Raw genomic sequence first — 22,497 nt, forward strand, 5'->3', positions numbered from 1 at the left:
AGCCGACGAACAAAAGTTGAATTTAAATTCTTACTCTTACCTTTCCTTACTCGAAGAATAGCGGTTGTAAGAGGTCGATCCACAGGGAGGCGATTGGAGTTGCATAAAAATTAGAACGTTCACTTGGATTTGAAATCGATTTTTGAATGATAAAAGGAAAACATTATTTTGAGGATGTTGAATGTTTTCTAATTGAAATTAACTAAAAGACAAGTACTTAGATTCGAAAAGCATTTATTTAATTAATCAAAATAAAGAGCTTTGGCATAAATTAAAATAGACGACACTAAGAAGATTGAAGCCTGAAACATAAATTTCATAAAAAAAAATTAAATATATTGCATCAAAGAAAAATTAAAAGATTGCATAAAAGAAAAAAAAAATAGAAATTAATTTGAATCTAGAACAGGGATTGCATGAAAGAAAATTGATGGATTTCATAAAACGGAAAACTGATTACAAATAAAAATGGAGATTAGAGGCCTAATACTCCTTCTATTTTGCAAATCAAATAAAGAAAGAAAAAATAAAAACAAATTACTTCTCTTTTCCCTCTCTCTCTCTCTCACGGTGGAACATAAAATACTAATTTCTCCTTTTTTTTTCTTTCTTCTTCCCAAAAGAACATAGCATCCCCTGTTCTTTTCTTTCTCTCTTCTCTCCCAAGCCGATGGCCTCCCTTCTCCCTGGTTCTTAGCCTCCACCGAGCACACCCTTCTTCTCTTCCTCCTTCTCCTTTTATAGCCGCGGACGGGCGCTTGATGCGGAAGGGAGATGGCAGACGCGGTGAGGACACGGGTAGGAGTCGATCACGGGATGCTTGCAGTCGGACGCGGGGATCACGGGATGCTGTGATCTCGGCTTGAAATCGAAAGGGAGGAGATGCAGTGGGCGGACGGGATGCTTGCAGCGCGTGAAGAACGCAGGCGTTGCTGGCATGTGGTGGAGACGCGGTGAAGACGCGGTGCAGACGCGGTGAAGACGCGGTGCAGACGCGGTGCGGGATCGCCGGAGATTGGATCACGGCTGGGGCTTCCTTCTTCGGATGCTGGGATTTCGGGCGTTGCTGGCACGGTGGAGCTGATGATGAAGCGTGATCCGTGGACGATGGGATTCCGGGAGGTGGGGACGCGGATCCGGGCTGCACTTGAAACGGGCGGAAGGGATGGGACGGATGCCACGGCTGGGATCACGGAAGAGCTGAGAGCGTGATCGTCGGGAGGAAGGAGACGTGCGGGGATGCCGTTGAAGATGCGGACGCGCTGCTGGCACGCGGTGGGTGGCACGGTGAGAACTTCCTTCTTTGGTAGGTGGCCTGCGGTTCGGGGATTTGGTCGCAGACGGCTAGAGACACGGTGGCGACACGCTGCGGGACCCCTGCTAGCATCACGGAAGAGCTGGCAGCGACGGGAGAAGAGGAAATGGGTCATGTGCCTGCAATGGAATTGGATTTGGAGGAAGGTCGGGGAGATATCAAGTTCCGTCCAATTAGATAAAAAAGAATAGTGTGATATGGAATTTGGCTTGTAGACGGACGGGTCATCTTTCAAGTCATGGGTTACCCAGCACCTTATGGCAAATTTAGATTTGTCCAAAATTATTTTCCAAAGGCTCAAAAGAAATGGATCCGATTCGGACCCGAACCCGACTCGGACCCGATTTGAATTCAAATTTGTACTCAATGTGCATTTTATCTCTAATTTATACTAATCTATGTTAAATCCAAATATAATATTAATCTAGTGAATTTATTATTATCGGTTAACAATAACACTCATTTTAGTAACATGTAGGTCGCACTTTTGTGCTCTCATCAAGAAGTATAAGAAGAAAAGCGTGATAAAAAAAATGAGCGAGCGGCAGTTGATAATGACAATGTGCTGGATGTTGAGAGTGTTGAGCAAAGGGAGCAACCTCCTCCAAAGATTGCATAACCTAAGGCCAGGAGGTCTACTAGAGAGCATAGGCCATCTACAAGGTACTCTAGTTTGGAGTATATTTTCTTTACTAGTGAGGGTGAGCCAGAAAGCTTTTAGGGAGTCCAGTCTTAAAAAGATAAAGACAAATAGATAGGGGCAATGTAGGATGAGATAAACTTCTTGCAAAAAAATCACACTTATGAGTTGGTTGAGCTTCCTAAAGATTAAGAAAAGTCATTCCAAGAGAGAAATTTGAGCTTTGCACAAAGCTCATAAGCATGGTCTTAAAATGAGGATTTGTGGTGTACCTCCCCCAAGGGCTGGAGGGGAGATTGTTAGGGTGCATGGCACATTGGGTCCAACCCAAGTGGGAACCGTACAATCAAAATTTAATTAAAACAAAAATGAAAAAGTAGGGAAGGAAGACTAACTAGGAAGGAAGCCATTTTTGGTCGTGAAAGAGCCACCTTGTTCTTTTGAGATTCTGATTGCTCTTCCCTTCATACGGGAGTCATATTCTTTTGGAATTCTTCTTCTTTTTCCCTTCATAGTTCTAGCGTTTGGCGCATACCCTAAGAGCAATATTTTTATTTGGATTTTATTTGAGTTTGGATTGCCGTTGTCATTATCTTCTCAATGGTTGCACCAGGAGAAATTTAGCCTTCATCCCTGTCTGATTTCACTATTGTTGATTTACCAAAAGAGGAAATAGGTGATTTTGAGAGACATCTATTGAGACGTCTAGTGAAGTAACTTTTGTGTTTATTTCCAATCAATGTATACCTCAAGTTCTTGGATATATTACTTGAGAGGATCCTATTGTAATTACTATTTTATTTATAGTGGATTTTATTTGGAGTTGTCCTATGGTTTTTTTCCTCCATAAAGAAAAGATTTTTCATATAAATTTTGGTGTTTGCTTTCTTTCGTCCAATTTTATTTTGTTTATATTTGTGAATTTGGGCCCTTCAATTCACCTTGATATCCTTCGATGCATGTTCCAAAAATATAAAATTATTGTAACTCCTCATGCAGGCCCTATTCAATTGAAAAAGAAAAATATACAGCTCTATCTTGATTAAATAAAAGCTTCAAGGCTCCACTTCTTAGGAGTTTTCCTTTAGCATGCCCCAACTCTTGAGTTTCTATTATATATTGAGACTAAAGTTCTGCATATACAATGCACATGCACATTTTGTTTTAGAAATAATATATATTTTTAATAGCATTTTATTTATGGATCTCTTTAATTGTAATGGATTATATTTAATTTAAAAAATGCCTTAAAACCAATATGAGTTCTAATTAAAGAAGAATTTCAGAACTTGACCAAGAGGCCATATGTGGCAAGATAGTGGGGAGTGGACATGCAAGAGAAAAAACACCATATTGTTTTCTATAAATTGTAGGGGTGGGAACGTAGATGCAATTTCTAAGCCACCGGCTTCAACGCAGTCATGTATGTGCATTGCATACACAGTATTTTTCTTTTCTAATAGACCTCTCACAAGGAGAAGAGTGAAGTAGGAGTTTATTATTTTTGTTTCTCCCATACTATCTAGTAGGGATTAAAGAAATTGATTGTAAGGGTGCGTAGCAGAAGGAAAAATTTTAGGCTATGCATGTATTCCGTGAGGCCAATGGGGCGGTGGACTGGGTAGCTGTATATATAGCGAGCCACTCAGAAAGCACCCTATAGGTTAGGGAGAGAGAGTTGCCCGAGGCACTTGAGGACCTGCTATTTGCCGATTCTATTAGATGTATTCGTACTCGTAATATATGAAATATCCATTTCAGCAACAAAAAAAAAAAAAGAAGAAGAAGAAGAAGGGGGAATTTTGAGTGTTTTATTAAGATGGGACCCGATTTCTAGTTTTTGGGCATGCCGGCTGCAATGTTGCCGGCTTCAAAATCTTTTCCATTACATATGAAATAGATACAATATATACTATAGATAATATACATTGTATATAATAACATATAATATATATAGAAAAGGTGAGCGCAGCAATCTGCATGCTGCATAGGGTTGGCAATGCAAGCTAAATAACTGGCGCGCCATACGCAAAAATAGTGGCGACACAGCCATGTTGTACATAGAAAAAGATACTAAACTATATTTATAAATATAGAAGTTTCAATAAAAGAGTTTTGAATTATAGAACAAACTTTTTTTGCGGAAAGCTAGGTTGAGTGTAGTTTTTTTTTTGCGCTAAATTCCTTTGCAGTGCATATATTGTGCTGTAAATACTATTGCATGTTTGGATGGGCGACATGTCACTCATCTTGGAAATGAACAATTATCGACCATCACATTGGTGTGCCAAATGCAGCTAGTGTGCCGATCACAATAGATTAGAGATGGGCAGCAGCTGTCCATTTTCGAGATGGACAATGTCTTGACCAACCAAATCTGTGCTGGCCTATGCAATACAAAACGTACACCTCAGAGAATCCCAACTCATTCTATAATAGATGACGGATAACATGTAAAGCATGGCAATTGGAGAAAAAACCGGCTCCTTCCGGTTATCTAGCAAAGATTTATGTTGTTCGAAATAAGATAGGTGTTGACCAGATAGACAACCCAAGAGGGGGGGTGAATTGGGTTTTAAAATAATTTAGAAGATTAAAACGATGTGGTTGATTAATTAAAAACTATTGCAAGTTATTTAATTAATGCTAAGTGCTGTAAGTGATGTGAGGGGAAGAAGAAGAGAGACAATCCAATGCAAACACAGAGTTTTATAGTGGTTCGGAGCTACCCCTTGCTCCTACGTCCACTCCCCAAGTCTCTCTTGGGAATTCACTATAACCCCCTTGGATTACAGCCGGTTGTTTTGCAAGCTCATAACCAAACTTGTTGTTTTACGAGCTCACAACGAACTCGGTCGGTTTTCCCAGGCTCACCGACTAGAACCAACCCCGATTGTTTTTCCGGGCTCACAATCAAACCCTTACACACGTTGGTTTTTAACCTGGCTCACCAACCAACCTTAGTCCCCTTGATTCAATTCCCCGATTGAACCAAGTAAATACAAGTTATAGAAAGAAAGGAAAATAAGCTTCTCAAAAGCAGATGTAAAACAATATAATCAAAAGAGGAGTTTAGAAGCCCTCAAACGCTTTTAAGCTGAAGTAGAGGAATGGCTTCTTGAACTCCGGTCTCCTCTCGAATGTGTAGTCGACTTGAATGCTGGAGGAGAAGGCTTTAATTGCTGGGAAGATGTAGGTGGAGCTGTAAATGCAGATCTTCCCTTTTTCGTTGAAGAGCACGTTGCAGAGCTTGAAAGCTTGAATGCTTGGAGTGGAATGGTTGTTCTTTTTCTTGCTACGGTCTTCTGTGGCTATTTAAGCCAACCCCCACGGAAACTAGCCGTTACACTGCTTTTTCTGCCCGTTCTGCACACTCTGCGCAGCCTGACAATATGACCGTTGGTGGGTTGGAGTCGACTCACGCGATCAGGAGTCGACTCGGCTGTAGCGGGAGTCGACTCAAGCTTTTCCGGAGTCGACTCGGCAACTGTTCCAAATTTGAATTAAAGTTGCCGTCACGACTGGGAGTCGACTCGTCTTGACCCGGAGTCGACTCGCCAACTTCTGGAGCTGACCTGGCAATTTTGGAGTCGGCTCATCCACTGAAGTCCGTGGATCCAATTTTGAATTTTTGTCCACTCGAGTCGACTCGACTGTCCTTGGAGTCGACTCGAATCTCAGAGCCCGAACTCCCGATTCTCTGTCTTTTGGCTCATCCAGTCTTGGAGTCGACTCGAACTTCCTTGGAGTCGACTCGGCTCTCAGTTTCCGAAAGTTGGTCTTCTGCCTTTTGACGTGAAGCTTGTCTTGGAGTCGACTCGAGCTGTCTGGGAGTCGACTCGAATCTCAGACTCGAAAACTGCTCTCTGACTTTTCTTTGTGTACCTCTTGGAGTCGACTCTTACTACCCTGGAGTCGACTCGTTGAACATTGGAGTCGACTCGCGCACTTCAGGAGTCGACTCGTTGACAGGTTCTGAGATGAGGCTTTCTGTTCTTCTTTCTGTTCTCAGTCGGAGTCGACTCGTACTAGTCTGGAGTCGACTCGAGCTCGTGCCAGTGAACTTGATACGCTTGGAGTCGACTCGTGATACTCGGAAGTCGACTCGAATCTCAGACTTTGGTTCAGCAGACTTCTTAACTTATCCAAAATACTATGAACCAAATCTAGAGACACTTGGACAGGATTTTCACTGAAACACTCAATTGAATTCATTAGTAATCACAAGATATACTCAAATGCTTTGAGCTCATCAAAATCAAATGGGGTTTTAATCAATCACTCCACAATCTCCCCCTTTTTGATGATGACAAAACTTTGAGTATATGTAAAATGACTTGCTCAATAAATAATGAAATAAAATCCATAAATGAATTCAAATGTCTGATAATTTAATTTATCCAAGTTTGAAAGGAGTGAAACAGCAAATTTCGGAGTTAAAGCTCCCCCTTTCATTTGGAATTATATAAGCCTTCATATTATGCAATCAATTGTTTGGCTTATATATCATTAATGATTTAGCTTGATTAAAATTCAGATTCTCCCCCTCAACATATGCATTCAACTATGTTTTGATTCTCTGAATTTTCTTTTAATGCTTTGAAGTTTTTGAACTAAATTTTTTGTTTTTAGAGGGAAAATCTGTCAATTTGTTCTTGAGTAGGATTCAGCTAATCTCCGAATATCCCTTGAATAGATTCTGGAGATTACTCCATTAGGAGCCCCAAAAGAGAGATAATGAGCCTCGAGGTACCGAATCCACTTAGAACAAATTTGTGTGTCTTTTTATTGATTTCCATTGATTTCTTTTACATATTTCATCCATATTTCTCCCTTTTTACATATTGTATACATATTTCTCCCCCTTTTTGTCATCATACCAAAAAGGAGGTAATCACACACAATCAATGGCACAACCAATCATCAAATGGCACAGAAATGAAGATAAGATGTCTACTCATTGTATTGATATGAATGTGAATACATTTGAGCATACAATACATAAAGCAAAGCAATACAAAACAAAGCAAAAAGGACATCTATGGTCTCCTCGAGGATGAAGATCCCCCCCTCGAGGATGTATCTCCCCCTCTCGATGATGCATCTCCTCCTCTGGAGGATGTGGCTCCTCTTCTCGAGGATGGTGCTCCTCCTCTCAATCGGCTCTGCTCCATGAGGAGGGTGACTGCATCTGTGACATGGCCAAGCTGTGTGATGATAGACGTGGTGGCTCTGCTATGTGTAGTGGAGAGCTCTGTCACCGACGCCTGAAGCCCAGTCACCGATGTCTGAAGTGCGTCCAGCTTGTCGATGAGTACATTCGCCAAGCGCTCGGCCCCCTCGGTGGTGGTGTGCATGTCACGACCTATCTCCTCTCGCATCTGTCGAGTGGAGCTCGTGACCTCACTCATGCTGTGGAACTGGGCCTGGACCAAACTCCGGACATTGTAGATCTCTTCCCGTACATGAGCCGTCATGTCAGTCACGGCTGTCAAGGAAGGGACCAACTGAGAAGATACGGGTGCAGGAGTGGGAGCAGGCACCGCACCTCGGAGCTCCCGAAGCAGCTCATCCCTCACCTCTCTGACTATCTCCTGTCGCAGCTCCCGGAGCTGCTCAGGATCAATCCGGACCGCCATAGAGGGTGGTGCCAAGGAGGAAGGTCCGGCGGAGGTGGTAGGAGCAGGAGGAGTGGATGGGAGGTCTGGATGGTCTGGAAGGTCTAGGTAGTCTGAATCGGGCTCAGGACTAGGTGAAGGTCTGGTGGTCTGAGCGGTGAGGGTAGACTTCCTAACCCAGATCCCTTCTCTCTTCCGAAACCCCATCCTGTGCATGGTCCCCGTACACAAGCGATCTGTCCATCGCAATGCACGAGAGGGTTCCCTCTCAGGAATGGGAATCTCGTACTCCCTAAAGAGAAGAGTAAAAATCATGCCGTATGGGAGGGTGAGCCTAGGTCTATCTAGGGGCTCACACATATACCTATATATGAGTTTGGGAAAGTTGACCGGGGTGTCCTGAAGAATGTAAGACATAATAGCTAGGTCCCTCTCATTTACAAAATCAAATCTTCCTGTCTTAGGGAAGACAGACCTGGACAGAATACTCAAAAGGATTCTCACTTCAACAGGAAGTGAGCTAGCAGATACCTCGTCTAGGGGGGACTGAGGTGGATGCCCTAAGACGACCGTAAGGGCCTCAACTCTATCCTCATGGTGTGCGGGAGCCACCCCTACTAGTGGAAGGTGGAGGATGTGGCCAATAAGATCCTCCGTGACAAACACAGGGACACCGGCTACTGTGCCCTCGATACCCCCATCTCCCCGATGGACGGTACCGTAAAACTCTCTAACGAGCCCTGGATATGTGGGGAGGTCCAATGTAAGGAAGAACTCTAAGCCCTGGGCTCTAAGCCTATCACCTATGGTGAACCCTTCCCGGGAGAGGAAGTCGAAATCGACATACCTCCCGGTGGAGACGACCTTCCCGGCCAATGGCCTCGCGGGAACCGCCCTAGGCGGGGAACGAGCCGGAGGTGGTTGCCTCGCGGGATCGTGCCGCGTCTTGGAGCGCCGCTCGGGACCGGCCTCGGGACGGGACCTCTTCCTAACCACGGTCTTACGAGGCATCTTGACCTAAACGGGAAGAAACACCTAAAGGACGGAGAAAGGTCGACGGAGGAGACTCGGGACGGACCGGAGACGACCTAGGAACGGACGAAAATCCTAAGAACCGGTGAAAAATCGACCGAACAGAGGTTGGAGACGATCGGGGAAGACCTAGGAGTCGGCTCTAGGGCTTTTTGAACAGTGGCGGCTTGAAAGAAAAGTGTTTGCGAAACGACAAACCTAGGGTTAAAAAGTCGGATCCCGACTGCGAGTCGACTCCCCTGAGTCGCGAGTCGACTCGACCTCGAGTCGACTCCAGAATATGCGCGAGTCGACTCTCCTTATGCGCCTGTAGACTTCGAGTCGACTCCCGACAATGTGCGAGTCGACTCCCCCTCAGCTGCCATCTTTGCGAGTCAACTCCCGCAAATGCGCGAGTCGACTCCCCCTTAGGAGCCGGCTCTGAAACTTACTCGAGTCGTCTCTAACCTTGGCACGCACCTAAAAGTCATGCTATAACCGTGCCAAATGAGGGAAAATCACCTAATTGGGATCTGATTTGATGATCATTGAATGTAAACTCTATTTTAACCGCATTCTAATCATCAAAATCAATTAATCTAGTGGAAACTCCCACTAGAATGGATCAATCACTCCTAATCCCCTCCTAAGCACGCTAAACCTCTCTTCACTTAGGGGTTTTGTAAAAATATCTGCTAATTGATTATCAGTACAAACAAATTGGAGTGACACATCACCATTCAATACATGATCTCTTATGAAGTGATGTCTTATCTCAATGTGTTTAGTTCTTGAATGTTGAATTGGATTTTTAGTTAGATTTATGGCACTTGTATTATCACAATTAATGGGGATTTTATCTTGTTTAATGCCATAATCTTCTAATTGTTGTTTAATCCACAAGATTTGAGCACAACAACTCCCGGCTGCCACATATTCAGCTTCTGCAGTGGATAATGCAACCGAGTTTTGTTTCTTGCTAAACCATGAGATTAGATTTTCTCCTAGAAACTGACACGACCCGCTGGTACTTTTTCTATCAAGCTTACATCCAGCGAAGTCTGAATCTGTGTACCCTATTAAGTTTAGGCTAGATTCTTTAGAGTACCATAGCCCTATGTTCTTAGTTCCTATTAAGTATTTAAAAATTCTCTTAACTGCAGCTAGGTGTGATTCTTTAGGATTAGCCTGATATCTAGCACACATGCAAATACTAAACATAATATCAGGTCTACTTGCAGTAAGATATAGTAAAGATCCTATCATACCTCTATAAAGTTTTTGATCTACAGATTTACCTGATTCATCTTGATCTAATTTGCATGATGAGCTCATGGGGGTGCTGATTGATTTGTTTCCTTCCATATCAAACTTCTTGAGCATCTCCTTGACATATTTTGCTTGATTGATGAAGATGCCTCCTTCAGATTGTTTGATTTGAAGCCTGAGGAAGTAGTTCAGCTCTCCCATCATGCTCATCTCAAACTCACTCTGCATCAAATCAGCAAACTCTTCGCAGAGACGATTGTTAGTAGCACCGAAAATGATATCATCAACATAAATCTGTACTAATAGCATCTCCTTATTTTCCTTTTTCAGAAATAATGTTGTGTCTACATTTCCCCTAGAGAATTCATGTTCTAATAGGAATTTACTAAGTCTCTCATACCATGCTCTAGGTGCTTGTTTTAATCCATAAAGTGCTTTGTTCAGTTTATACACATGATTAGGGTATTGATGATTTTCAAAACCAGGAGGTTGTTCTACATACACTTCCTCATTAATATACCCATTTAAAAATGCACTTTTTACATCCATTTGAAATAGTTTGAAATCCTTAGAGCATGCATATGCTAATAATAGTCTAATAGCCTCAAGTCTAGCTACGGGAGCAAAGGTTTCATCAAAATCTATGCCTTCTTCTTGATTATAACCCTTTGCCACTAGTCTAGCCTTATTCCTTATAACAATTTCATTTTCATCTAGCTTATTTTTATATATCCATTTTGTACCTATAATTGGATATTTAGAAGGTCTCTCTACTAGATCCCACACTTTGTTTCTAGTAAATTGGTTTAGTTCTTCTTGCATTGCATTTATCCAATTTACATCATTTTCGGCTTCTTCTATATGTTTGGGCTCAAAGTGTGAAACAAAAGCTAGATGGTTATTTAGATTTCTAAGTGAAGCTCTAGTCCTAACCGGTTGAGATGGATCATCTAGAATGAGTTCCTTAGGATGCCCGTGAGCATACCTCCAAGCTTTTGTTAGCCCATAATCCACAATAGCCTCTTGGCTTGATGATTCTCCTTCAATCAACTTTTGATTATCATCTTGTAATCCCATCTCATCTATCTTTTCCTCAAGTATTTCAACATCATCATCAAAATTAACTTTCTTACTAGAGGAGATGTCACTAGAGTCATCAAATACTACATGTATAGATTCTTCTATGACTAAGGTTCTTTTATTAAATACTCTATAGGCTTTACTAGTTGTAGAATAACCTAAGAATATTCCTTCATCGGATTTAGGGTCAAATTTTCCTAGATTATCTTTTCCATTATTATGCACAAAACACCTACATCCAAAAACATGAAAATAATTAACCTTTGGTTTTCTGTTTTTCCACAGTTCATAAGGTGTTATCTTTATAATGGGTCTCAATAGAACTCTATTTAATATGTGACAAGAAGTATTAATGGCTTCTCCCCAAAAGTACTTAGGGAGGTTACTTTCACATAATATAGTTCTAGCCATTTTCTCTAGTGTTCTATTCTTCCTTTCCACAACTCCATTTTGTTGTGGTGTCCTAGGTGCTGAGAAATTATGGGTTATCCCCTTTTTACTACAAAATTCATCAAATGATTGATTTTCGAATTCGGTACCATGGTCACTTCTAATGGCTATGACTGAAGACTCTCTAGCATTTGTTACTTCCTTATGGAACTTCTTAAAAACAGAAAATGCTTGATCCTTATGTGCTAGAAACATGACCCATGTGTACCTAGAGTAATCATCTACTATAACTAGACCATATTTATTTCCACCTAGGCTTGTTGTTCTAGTTGGACCAAATAGGTCCATGTGTAGTAATTCTAGAGGCCTAGAAGTAGAGACACATTTTATGGATTTAAAAGAGTTCCTAGATTGTTTGCCAAATTGACATGCTTCACATATTTTGTTCTTTTCAAATTTTAATTTTGGCAAACCTATCACGGAGTCTCTTTTAACTAGTTTAGTTATTGTGTCCATGCTTGCATGACCTAACTTACGGTGCCATAACCAACTAGCATCATTATCTTTAGTTTCATTTACAACTAGACATTGGTTATGTTTTGCAAGATCTTCTAGGTCTACAACATATACATTTCCACGTCTAATTCCTTTAAAAACTAAACTATTATCATTAGGATTTGTTATAATGCATAGTGATGGTTTAAACATAACATCATATCCTATATCACATAATTGACTAATGCTTAACAAGTTATGCTGAAGACCATCAACATATCTAACATTATCTATAAAAGTAGAAGGGGTGATTTGAACTTTACCAATACCAATGATATGACCTTGGTTGTTGTCTCCAAAAGTCACAGCACCTCCCTTCTTAGCTTCAAAGGTGAAAAATTGATCTTTATCACCCGTCATGTGCCTTGAGCAGCCACTATCCAAATACCAGCGGTTTTTGTTGACCTCGGCTGCAAGACACTCCTACACAAGCAAATCATGTCATCTTAGGTACCCAAGTTTTCTTGGGTCCTTCATGGTTAGTCAAGTTGGTTCCTTTTGGAACCCATACCCTTTTAATTTTCCTTTTTGTTTTACTTTTCCTATAGTCACATGCATTTGCCTTATGTCCTATAGTTCCACAACAAAAGCAGGTTATTTTCTTAGTTTTAGTTTCTCCAGCTTTAACAAAGAAGTTACTAAGAAGTTTTTGTTTATTTCTTGGTTTATACCCTAAACCCGCTTTATTAAATACTGCTCGTTGACTATTTAGTATCATGTTTAATTTTTCAGAACTATATGTAAATTTTTCAACTAAGGGTTTGTATTTGTTAAGTTCTTTAGTTAGTTTTTCATTATCTTTAGTTAAGGTGTTAGTCTTTTGAGTTAAAAGTTGGTTGTTTGTTTTAAGTTCAATATTTTCTTTGGTGATTAAGTCCTTATCCTTAACTAATTTATCGTATTTATGTAGGTATGATTGATTAGCTATTTTCAGTTCTTTATTCTTAAGATTTATAGCCTTATATTCTACCATTAACTCATTAAATGCATCATAAAGTTCATCAAAAGAAAAATCAAGATGCGTATCGGAAGTTACCTCGTTTTCGTTGGCCATGAAGCAGAAATTGGCCTTCTCTTCTTGTTCATCATCTGATGAGGAGGATGATGAGTCGGAGTCGGATAGTGTAGTGACAAGAGCCTTCTTCTTCTTGTACTTACTCCCCTTCTTCAGTAAGGGGCACTCTGCTCTTATGTGACCCGGCTTCTTGCACTCGTAACACCCAATCCCCTCGTTTTCCCTTTCCTTACCTTTGTCCTTGCGGTAGAAATTTGAGGGGCCTCTCCTTTGATGATAGGACTTCTTGTGGTTGATGAATCTCTTGAACTTGCGCACAAGAAGAGCCTCACCATCATCTTCCTCATGTTCTTCTTCTTCACTGCTGCTACTGCAGGACAAGTCCTTGTTAGATGAAGTAGATTTAAGTGCTATTACCTTTTTCTTATGGGAGGACTCTTCTTCGCTGTGTTGCTTCATGGTTAGCTCGTGAGTCATTAGGGATCCAAGGAGCTCTTCGAGTGGAAGCTTGTTCAAGTCTTTAGCTTCTTGAATTGCCGTCACCTTGGCTTCCCATGACCTTGGTAGACAGCGAAGTATTTTCCTGACAAGATCACTGTTAGTATAGCTCTTGCCAAGGCTTTTTAGGCCATTGACAATGTCAGTAAACCTAGTGAACATGCTAGTGATTGTCTCATTAGAATCCATTTTAAATAGTTCATACTTATGAACCAATATATTAATTTTGGATTCTTTAACTTGAATCGTGCCCTCATGGGTCACTTCAAGTCTATCCCAGATCTCTTTTGCAGAGTTGCAAGTAGAGACCCTATTGAATTCATTTCTATCTAAGGCACAATAAAACACATTCATAGCTTTAGAGTTTAATTGTGCCTTCCTCATGTCATGTTCATCCCAATCCTTTTCTAATTTGGGTACCTTAACACCCTCTACATATGTGGATGGGATGTATGGGCCATTCACTACAATGGTCCACATCTCATAGTCTTGGGCTTGGACGAATATTCTCATCCTAGCCTTCCAGTATGAGTAGTCGGATCCATTGAAGAAAGGGGGTCTTTGGGTGGACTGACCCTCAATGTGAGAAGATCCAAATGGGGTTGTCATTTTGATCTTTTAACTCTTGAGTGGAAGAGTTTTTGGCTCTGATACCACTTGTTGCCCAGATAGACAACCCAAGAGGGGGGGTGAATTGGGTTTTAAAATAATTTAGAAGATTAAAACGATGTGGTTGATTAATTAAAAACTATTGCAAGTTATTTAATTAATGCTAAGTGCTGTGAGTGATGTGAGGGGAAGAAGAAGAGAGACAATCCAATGCAAACACAGAGTTTTATAGTGGTTCGGAGCTACCCCTTGCTCCTACGTCCACTCCCCAAGTCTCTCTTGGGAATTCACTATAACTCCCTTGGATTACAGCCGGTTGTTTTGCAAGCTCACAACCAAACTTGTTGTTTTACGAGCTCACAACGAACTCGGTCGGTTTTCCCAGGCTCACCGACTAGAACCAACCCCGATTGTTTTCCCGGGCTCACAATCAAACCCTTACACACGTTGGTTTTTAACCTGGCTCACCAACCAACCTTAGTCCCCTTGATTCAATCCCCCGATTGAACCAAGTAAATACAAGTTATAGAAAGAAAGGAAAATAAGCTTCTCAAAAGCAGATGTAAAACAATATAATCAAAAGAGGAGTTTAGAAGCCCTCAAACGCTTTTAAGCTGAAGTAGAGGAATGGCTTCTTGAACTCCGGTCTCCTCTCGAATGTGTAGTCGACTTGAATGCTGGAGGAGAAGGCTTTAATTGCTGGGAAGATGTAGGTGGAGCTGTAAATGCAGATCTTCCCTTTTTCGTGGAAGAGCACGTTGCAGAGCTTGAAAGCTTGAATGCTTGGAGTGGAATGGTTGTTCTTTTTCTTGCTACAGTCTTCTGTGGCTATTTAAGCCAACCCCCATGGAAACTAGCCGTTACACTGCTTTTTCTGCCCGTTCTGCACACTCTGCGCAGCCTGACAATATGACCGTTGGTGGGTTGGAGTCGACTCGCGCGATCAGGAGTCGACTCGGCTGTAGCGGGAGTCGACTCAAGCTTTTCCGGAGTCGACTCGGCAACTGTTCCAAATTTGAATTAAAGTTGCCGTCACGACTGGGAGTCGACTCGTCTTGACCCGGAGTCGACTCGCCAACTTCTGGAGCTGACCTGGCAATTTTGGAGTCGGCTCATCCACTGAAGTCCGTGGATCCAATTTTGAATTTTGTCCACTCGAGTCGACTCGACTGTCCTTGGAGTCGACTCGAATCTCAGAGCCCGAACTTCCGATTCTCTGTCTTTTGGCTCATCCAGTCTTGGAGTCGACTCGAACTTCCTTGGAGTCGACTCGGCTCTCAGTTTCCGAAAGTTGGTCTTCTGCCTTTTGACGTGAAGCTTGTCTTGGAGTCGACTCGAGCTGTCTGGGAGTCGACTCGAATCTCAGACTCGAAAACTGCTCTCTGACTTTTCTTTGTGTACCTCTTGGAGTCGATTCTTACTACCCTGGAGTCGACTCGTTGAACATTGGAGTCGACTCGCGCACTTCAGGAGTCGACTCGTTGACAGGTTCTGAGATGAGGCTTTCTGTTCTTCTTTCTGTTCTCAGTCGGAGTCGACTCGTACTAGTCTGGAGTCGACTCGAGCTCGTGCCAGTGAACTTGATACGCTTGGAGTCGACTCGTGATACTCGGGAGTCGACTCGAATCTCAGACTTTGGTTCAACAGACTTCTTAACTTATCCAAAATACTATGAACCAAATCTAGAGACACTTGGACAGGATTTTTACTGAAACACTCAATTGAATTCATTAGTAATCACAAGATATACTCAAATGCTTTGAGCTCATCAAAATCAAATGGGGTTTTAATCAATCACTCCACAATAGGGATTATAACTTTCTTGCGAAAGGCGGATTCTCCTTCCTACGCATGAATCCACCCATAGATCGCATAATGATCGCATCAAGATCTATACAGATGAATAAAAATATTTAGATTTCTTTGAGATTTGTGCAGGGATGATCAAACGATTAGCATCAATCATTATTTCATACGAAAGATACAACCTGAACCCTTCCAAATATACCCTGACTCTTAGCCACAGTTCTTCTCGATCCCCTTCGCCTTGCTCCCTTTTGGATAAAGCATCCCGCGCCCAGAATTTAAAATATATTTTAAAGCATCCCAATCTAAAAGTGAAATTTGTGGTCTATGTCATTAATATAAATATAGATCGACACAAACATGGTCTCATCAAGTTGAGTGAGCCCTTTAGGAATTTTCATTCTTTCTGTTTCCTTGCTAGTTTAAAATATGATTTCTAATATTTGATTTCCAAATAAAAAATGATCTATTAAAATGACACATTAAGTTCTTGGCGTGCAAGAATACTAGACCTAGACCATCCACCGGCTGCCTATGAAATCTTTGACCAATGCAAAGGGTGCTATAATATGATAGATGCATGAGAGGAGGGAGAGGATAAATTTTACATCATATTAAAAAAAAAATGATGTATTGAACATAGATTGGTTCCACTGGGTTGGTTAAGCTGAAATAATGCAAAACAATGAGCTAATATATATATATATATATATATATATATATATAGATAGATAGATAGATAGATAGATTAGCTTCAGATTAGTAAACTTTAAGGCCATCGGAAGAGAAGCAAGAGACAAACTAAGTCTGACTTATATACTTTTATATAACGATATGAACATGTACATGTATAAGCAATGAAACAATTGTGCTGAACAATTAAATAAAAAAAATATTAATAATGATGATGGCGATGCTTAGTCTAAGAAAGATGCAGCAGCAATGGATATGGCATCACCTCTCACGTTGCACAAGCTTGCTCAGAGGGCAACAAGTACTAATTGTTGTAGACTTAGTTTATATATGCAGATTGATTTAGATGACCAAGTGTTAACATTTTCTAGCAGTGACTATGGTATAAATTTTATAGGCAGTGGTGGCAACCAATTTGGCGTGAATAAGCCAAAGACAACAAACAATTGTGTGTGTGTGTGTGTGTATATATATATGCATGCATGCATGTATGTATGTATGTATGTGTATGTATATGTATATCGAGATTGGGTGGGTGTTCAGTCTACTGCAACTATGACCGCCATCGGAAATCATACATTGGATGGATGCCCGAGTATTGAGAAGAAAGGACGCATTCAAAGGCATGTGCCTCAGGAACAAAGACAGCCTATCTAGATGCTCCAAGCTGAAGCCATTTTATAATTTATTTCTCCGCTGACCTAGCTCAGTAATCTATATCAAGTGGTGATGAAGCCAATTCTCGGATGAAGTACCTGAGATTATATATATATATAAAGAGTGGGGTTTCCTGTTGGTCTACACTCTATGGTCTACCATTTAGAGCTACCAAAAAAAATGTGATTACAAACATATTAACATGAGCTTAGAGTGATTGCTTGGATTCAGCTAGGTTGTCCTTGCATAATTTAATGATTTTAGAACTGATTTGGGCAAAATTCAATCCAACATGACCCCGACATCTCGACTTATATGTGGATCCTACGTACTAATTTTGGAAGTAGTTAACAAGTTTAGCCCCCAACCCAGATTTGTGTCTGATAATAAAATTGAGAAAGAACTGCAAGACTTGAGCCAAATTTTAGGTTTTAACTTGATCCAAATCAAATCCTGACAAAAAAGCAAGACAGGTTAATTATAAATTGGGGTTTGTGGTATTTTACAAAGGGAAAGGGAAATCCCTTGGCCGAGGCAATCGTTTACCTGAGGAAGTTTTATGCAATAATTACATTCTATGAGGGGTTGTGTTAAAAATTGTTATCTTAGTTTTGAACTGGTCTCTGCAGTTAAAATGCCGGTACTAGTACAGTAATAACATATGCATTTTTACACATATTCCCTTATAAGATGTAAAGATTATATAATGTATAATAATTAAAGTTTGATTGAATAAAGTAAATAATCTTTGAATTGATTCTTTCTTCATGCAAATCTTCAAATTGGTTCATTAATTATGAAAATATAATGCGCTGAGACACAAAGGCCACAGAGATCCAATATTCATGTATTTATATATTACCCTACCTTGCTCTCTGGCTTCAATATTTGTCACTCTTATCTGTATTTGTCTTGTGACCATGTTATCTTTATTGTTACACTCAATGTGATATCGTAACAAGGTAAAATCAATTACATGGATTTAAATCAAAAAGCAAATTAAGGCAGGAAATTGCTTTCAGTTTGGCTTTAAATCTCTAGCTGGTTCCCCTGGTCACAATATAAAATGGTAGCAAATGTCAATATCCTAACTTCCAAATATGAAATTAGAGCGGCGGTTAATGGAAAACGATCGTTTTAGTTTACATATCTAAATTCTCACATGTATAGACTTTGGGAACGAGGGAAAATGTGCTTGACTTAGACCTTGTAAAAGCTTGTTTACTTGGTCAACTAAGCTACATTTGTATCATAAACTATATTAATCTGCCCTCTTTCTCTAGGACCAAAGTACCCAATTGAATAATTTATCATTTGGACTCAATTGAATCCTTCCCAAATGCTACTGCCTCTTATGAAGACTTGAATTTGAAGATAATTAAGGATAAAAACTTCTAAAAAATTTGTCATTATTTATAATTCTAGCAACTTGTTTTCCTTTTTCCGAGAAAACTTTGTTGTAGAAGAAGTTTTCTTTTTCGGTAATATGCAGCTATTGTTAGTAATATGAAGTTTTGCTAGTTTGGAATGAGCGAGAGAATTTAGCTATATATATTTTTATAGAAAAGGATTAATTTTAGATTGGATTATGAGAACGGAGAACTATTATGTTCTAAATTTTTTGCAGTGAAAAGGAGAGTTAGTTGGAGAGAGAGAGAGAGACGTGGGAAGGAAGACGAAGATCATCCAAGGGTTCATGCAACTATAAAAGGTTTAGCCAAAAGGTTTCGAATTCGAAGGGAACGGTACCACCTTGACGATCCGAGGGCGTTTTTGGAAACACCGGGTTGGGACACGGAGACGCGTGAGAAAAGTTCTTTTAATTATTAGTCGTTGTGGTAGTTTTCTGACCCACTCTCCTCTATCGCAAGTCTTCCCTCCACCACCATTGGCCTTCGTTTCATAACTACTCCTAGATAAGTGACTTTTTCCCTCTTATTCATCTTCTTTTGCTTGCAATCCGTTCTCCGGCCATGGATTCCAAGAAGAACTCCACCTCCAAAACACGTCGCCGGAGGCGATTTTCTTGGATTTCGTCATGCTTCGGAGGGTCGCCGTTGTCGGATTCCGGCAGCACCGAGGCGCCGGGCTCCCGTGTCGTCAAAGCTTCTCGGTTCTCTTGCTTGAGTTTTCGGGCCAAGAAGAGGACCGTGCCGGTGGATGCCGTGGCCGATGCAACCCCCGGAGGTGCACCGAAGGAGAAGCCGGCGTCTGCGAAGAAGAGCTTCTTCCAGAAATTTAGGAAGGTAAGCCATCCAATCTTGAAGATATTTTTCTTATCAAATTCTAGCTCTTCTTGTTCTTGTTATTCTTATCACGTTGAAGAAGGAATAGAAAGAATAATTGTGATGAAAAATAAGAAGAGAAGAGAAAAGAATCTCGGTCTAGGGTACAGGGTCTCATTAAAGAAACTTCGCTTTTGTTCAACGCTCTCCTCCCAACGACTGAGATCGAAGTCTACCGTTGGTCGAGGCGAGATTCACGTGAAAGGGTTGCGCTCTTGCTCGATCCCGCCGGGATTCGATGATGAACGTCGAGCACGAATCACGAGGGATTAAAAGGAAAAATCTAAGAAGCCTTCCGCTGGACGGCGTGTTCTTGACCCGGACAGCGTGTACTCAGGATTTTCGAACCGTTTGTTCTACAAAACGGTTGGAGTTGATCTGTTTGGCCAAAAAGAGACCACCATGGAGGGACAGGGGTAAACGGCTGCTTTAAGATCTATGAAGACGGATGAATGTAGGAGTTTGGAGGCAGGGCCAAAAATAGAAGATTGATCATTCTTTTCGTGCGAAAGATACCGCCTGAATTGTTATGGAGGTTCCATCTTGGTCTAAAATTGAAGCTTTTTTTTTTTTTGGTACACGGTTGCTCACACAACTCTAGCATGAGTACAGCTAATAGAGTCAAGAAAAAGGAGATGGCATAAGGGTGAAGAGGTAGCTACAAAATATATCCAAAAGACCTCTTACAAATAGTGAGCAGCGAAGGAGACGATCTAGTCTGCAGCTCTGTTCGTCTTTCGATATATATAAGCAGCTTAAAATGAGCTATAATCTCTCTCCATCCTGTGGAACCAAAACTAGAAAAATCTGGAGAGATGAAGTCAAGATCAAACCATCCACAGTTCCTTGTCCAATAGTTTATTGTTGCATGATACACCACGAGAGTATAGAAAGTGCCTCCCGTCGAAATTCGAACCTGATCCCCACCGCTTGAGAGAGGAGGAGCGATGCCGACCACTTCAGAAAAAAGGCTGGTTGGGAAAATATCTTCTCGATCTACGACTTCGTACACTATTTTCAATAATGGACTTATCTTAAGACCTTATTATCTTAAACAAATTGTTGTCATAGAAGTATCTCACAAGTAATGTCTGTTACTGTTAGCTGTTGGATTCTTGGGGCATGATTATATTATATTTCATTATCACTGAAATATATCTATGAGCTGATACACCTGCTTGTTTAAGGTCAGTTCCCCTTTGTCTATTGCTTTTTTTTTGAACATACCATGAGTGCAATGCTTCGAATTTGACCGCAGCAACCGGCTTTTCTAATGGATAGGACTACAGTTTTTAAATGGTAGTTGTTATTGATGAGCTAAGGGTTTGTAACTTTTTTCTCTTTGAGCCATGCTACATAAACCCACAAGGATTATCCTTAAAAATCAAAGTTAGCGCAAGTTTTTGGTGGGGAGGGGGGAGGAGAGAGTTGGATATATATGCTATCATGAACTTTAATATTATTTGTAGATTTTTGATAGTTTAGCTTTTTGTTCCTTTTGTTTAATGAAGAGTCATCTCTCACATCCTTTTCTCCCCGAAACGACCACCACTTAGATTAAAATGGGATCATATAATATGCTGCATGTTTCTTTCCTCTTCTAGACCAATGATTTAGAATAAATTTTAAAAAGATTAATCTTATATCTTAATGACAAAAGACAGAGACTTAGATTTACTGAATCTCTTCTCTCCTGAAACAGGACAAGATCAGAGAGAGCCGCTCTTTGCCCCACCACCACCACCAACCCCAGATTTCTGCAGCAAAGCCCGACGTCACCGCGGAGCCACACAGCCTCCAAGTTCGCCATGTTGCCTCCAAGTGTGATGCCCGCAGCCAGCCAGCGTCACTCTACCGGATGCGCGACGCAGCCCGGACCGGCACCCGGACCAGCCACCCCGGCTCGCCTGAACCCGGCCACCGCACCGCCTCCGCCGCAATTCTGCGCAGCTCCAACCACAGAAAACCCTGGAAGAAGTGCAGCGGGACGATCGGATATAGTATCGACTCCTGCGTCGGGCTGTCGGTGCTCGCCGTGGCGCTCACTCTGACGCTTCTACTCGGCCGGGCCTGCGCCATCGTTTGCATGAGTGCATGGCTCTACCTCCTGCCTCGATTCAGCGTGGCGACAACTGCGGCGAGGATTGCTGTTGGCGGGAAGGGCGATGGTGAGATTGATATGAGCTCGGAGGAGCACAAGAAGAGAGTGGTTCTGATGGGTTTGCTGCAACGTGAAGGCCGGCGGCCGCCATCGGTGGCAATTCGGGCAAGCACGCGATAGGTAGAATCCGCCCTGCATGCAATGGCTGGAAAGTGGCATTTCTTTTATCTTTTTATATTTTTATTTGTGTAGTCCTTTTGGATTTTGTCTTTTTAGCACTATTTATTTAGTTTATGTACATAATACTTCCAGCCATAGTGCATAAAATTTTGAGCCAAGGGACGATGCGTTGGCTACTGACCCTTCCAGGGAGGCCAACACGTATCCAAGTTTCCCGTTCCAAATGATAAGTGGAAGGTAGTGTTCAGAGAGAGGAAGAAATACATCTCTTGTAATCCGAGGAGGATGATATGTTTATGTGGGATGAATCAAAGAGATATATAAATAAAGTTTATCCAAAAAGTACATTCTCTTTTTACATGAAGTGTTTTTTTTTTCTTTTCCCTCTCCCTAATACTATGCTTTATTGACTATTATGTCTATGGGCTCAAACTTTCTTTCCCAAAAAAATAAGTATAGTTTTGAGAATCATGCGATTAGGGCTGTTAACGAGCCGAGCCGAGCCCGAGCCTCCTCGGGCTCGGCTCGGCTCGTTTCACAAAAGTCTAGGCTCGGGCTCGGGCTCGGGCTCGGTACCGAGCCCTGTATTAGGCTCGGGCTCGAGCTCGCTGAGCACAGCCCGGCTCGGGCTCGGGCTCGTAAAGCTCGTTTGCCCGAGCCCGAGCGCAAGACCGAGCCTCAGCCCTCCCCATCTCCGACTCCAAGCTCGGTTCGTCTTCTGAGAGAAGAACGAAGGAAGGAAGGAAAGAAAGAAAAGAAGAAGAAGAGAAGAAGG

The 22,497-nt window shown here is 41.5% G+C and overlaps 1 protein-coding gene across 1 annotated transcript; it reads left to right on the forward strand.

Moving 5' to 3' along the window:
* Window positions 1–19,129: 19,129 nt before the first annotated feature.
* Window positions 19,130–22,064, forward strand: LOC120109074 (uncharacterized protein At5g23160-like). Its single transcript, XM_039122809.1, has 2 exons — window positions 19,130–19,402; window positions 21,144–22,064. The coding sequence occupies exons 1-2, from the start codon at window positions 19,130–19,132 to the stop codon at window positions 21,720–21,722; spliced, it is 852 nt and encodes a 283-aa protein (XP_038978737.1). The 3' UTR covers window positions 21,723–22,064.
* Window positions 22,065–22,497: the final 433 nt, after the last annotated feature.

The sequence above is a fragment of the Phoenix dactylifera genome, unplaced genomic scaffold (genome assembly GCF_009389715.1).
Source record: "Phoenix dactylifera cultivar Barhee BC4 unplaced genomic scaffold, palm_55x_up_171113_PBpolish2nd_filt_p 001772F, whole genome shotgun sequence".
NCBI lineage: Eukaryota > Viridiplantae > Streptophyta > Magnoliopsida > Arecales > Arecaceae > Phoenix > Phoenix dactylifera.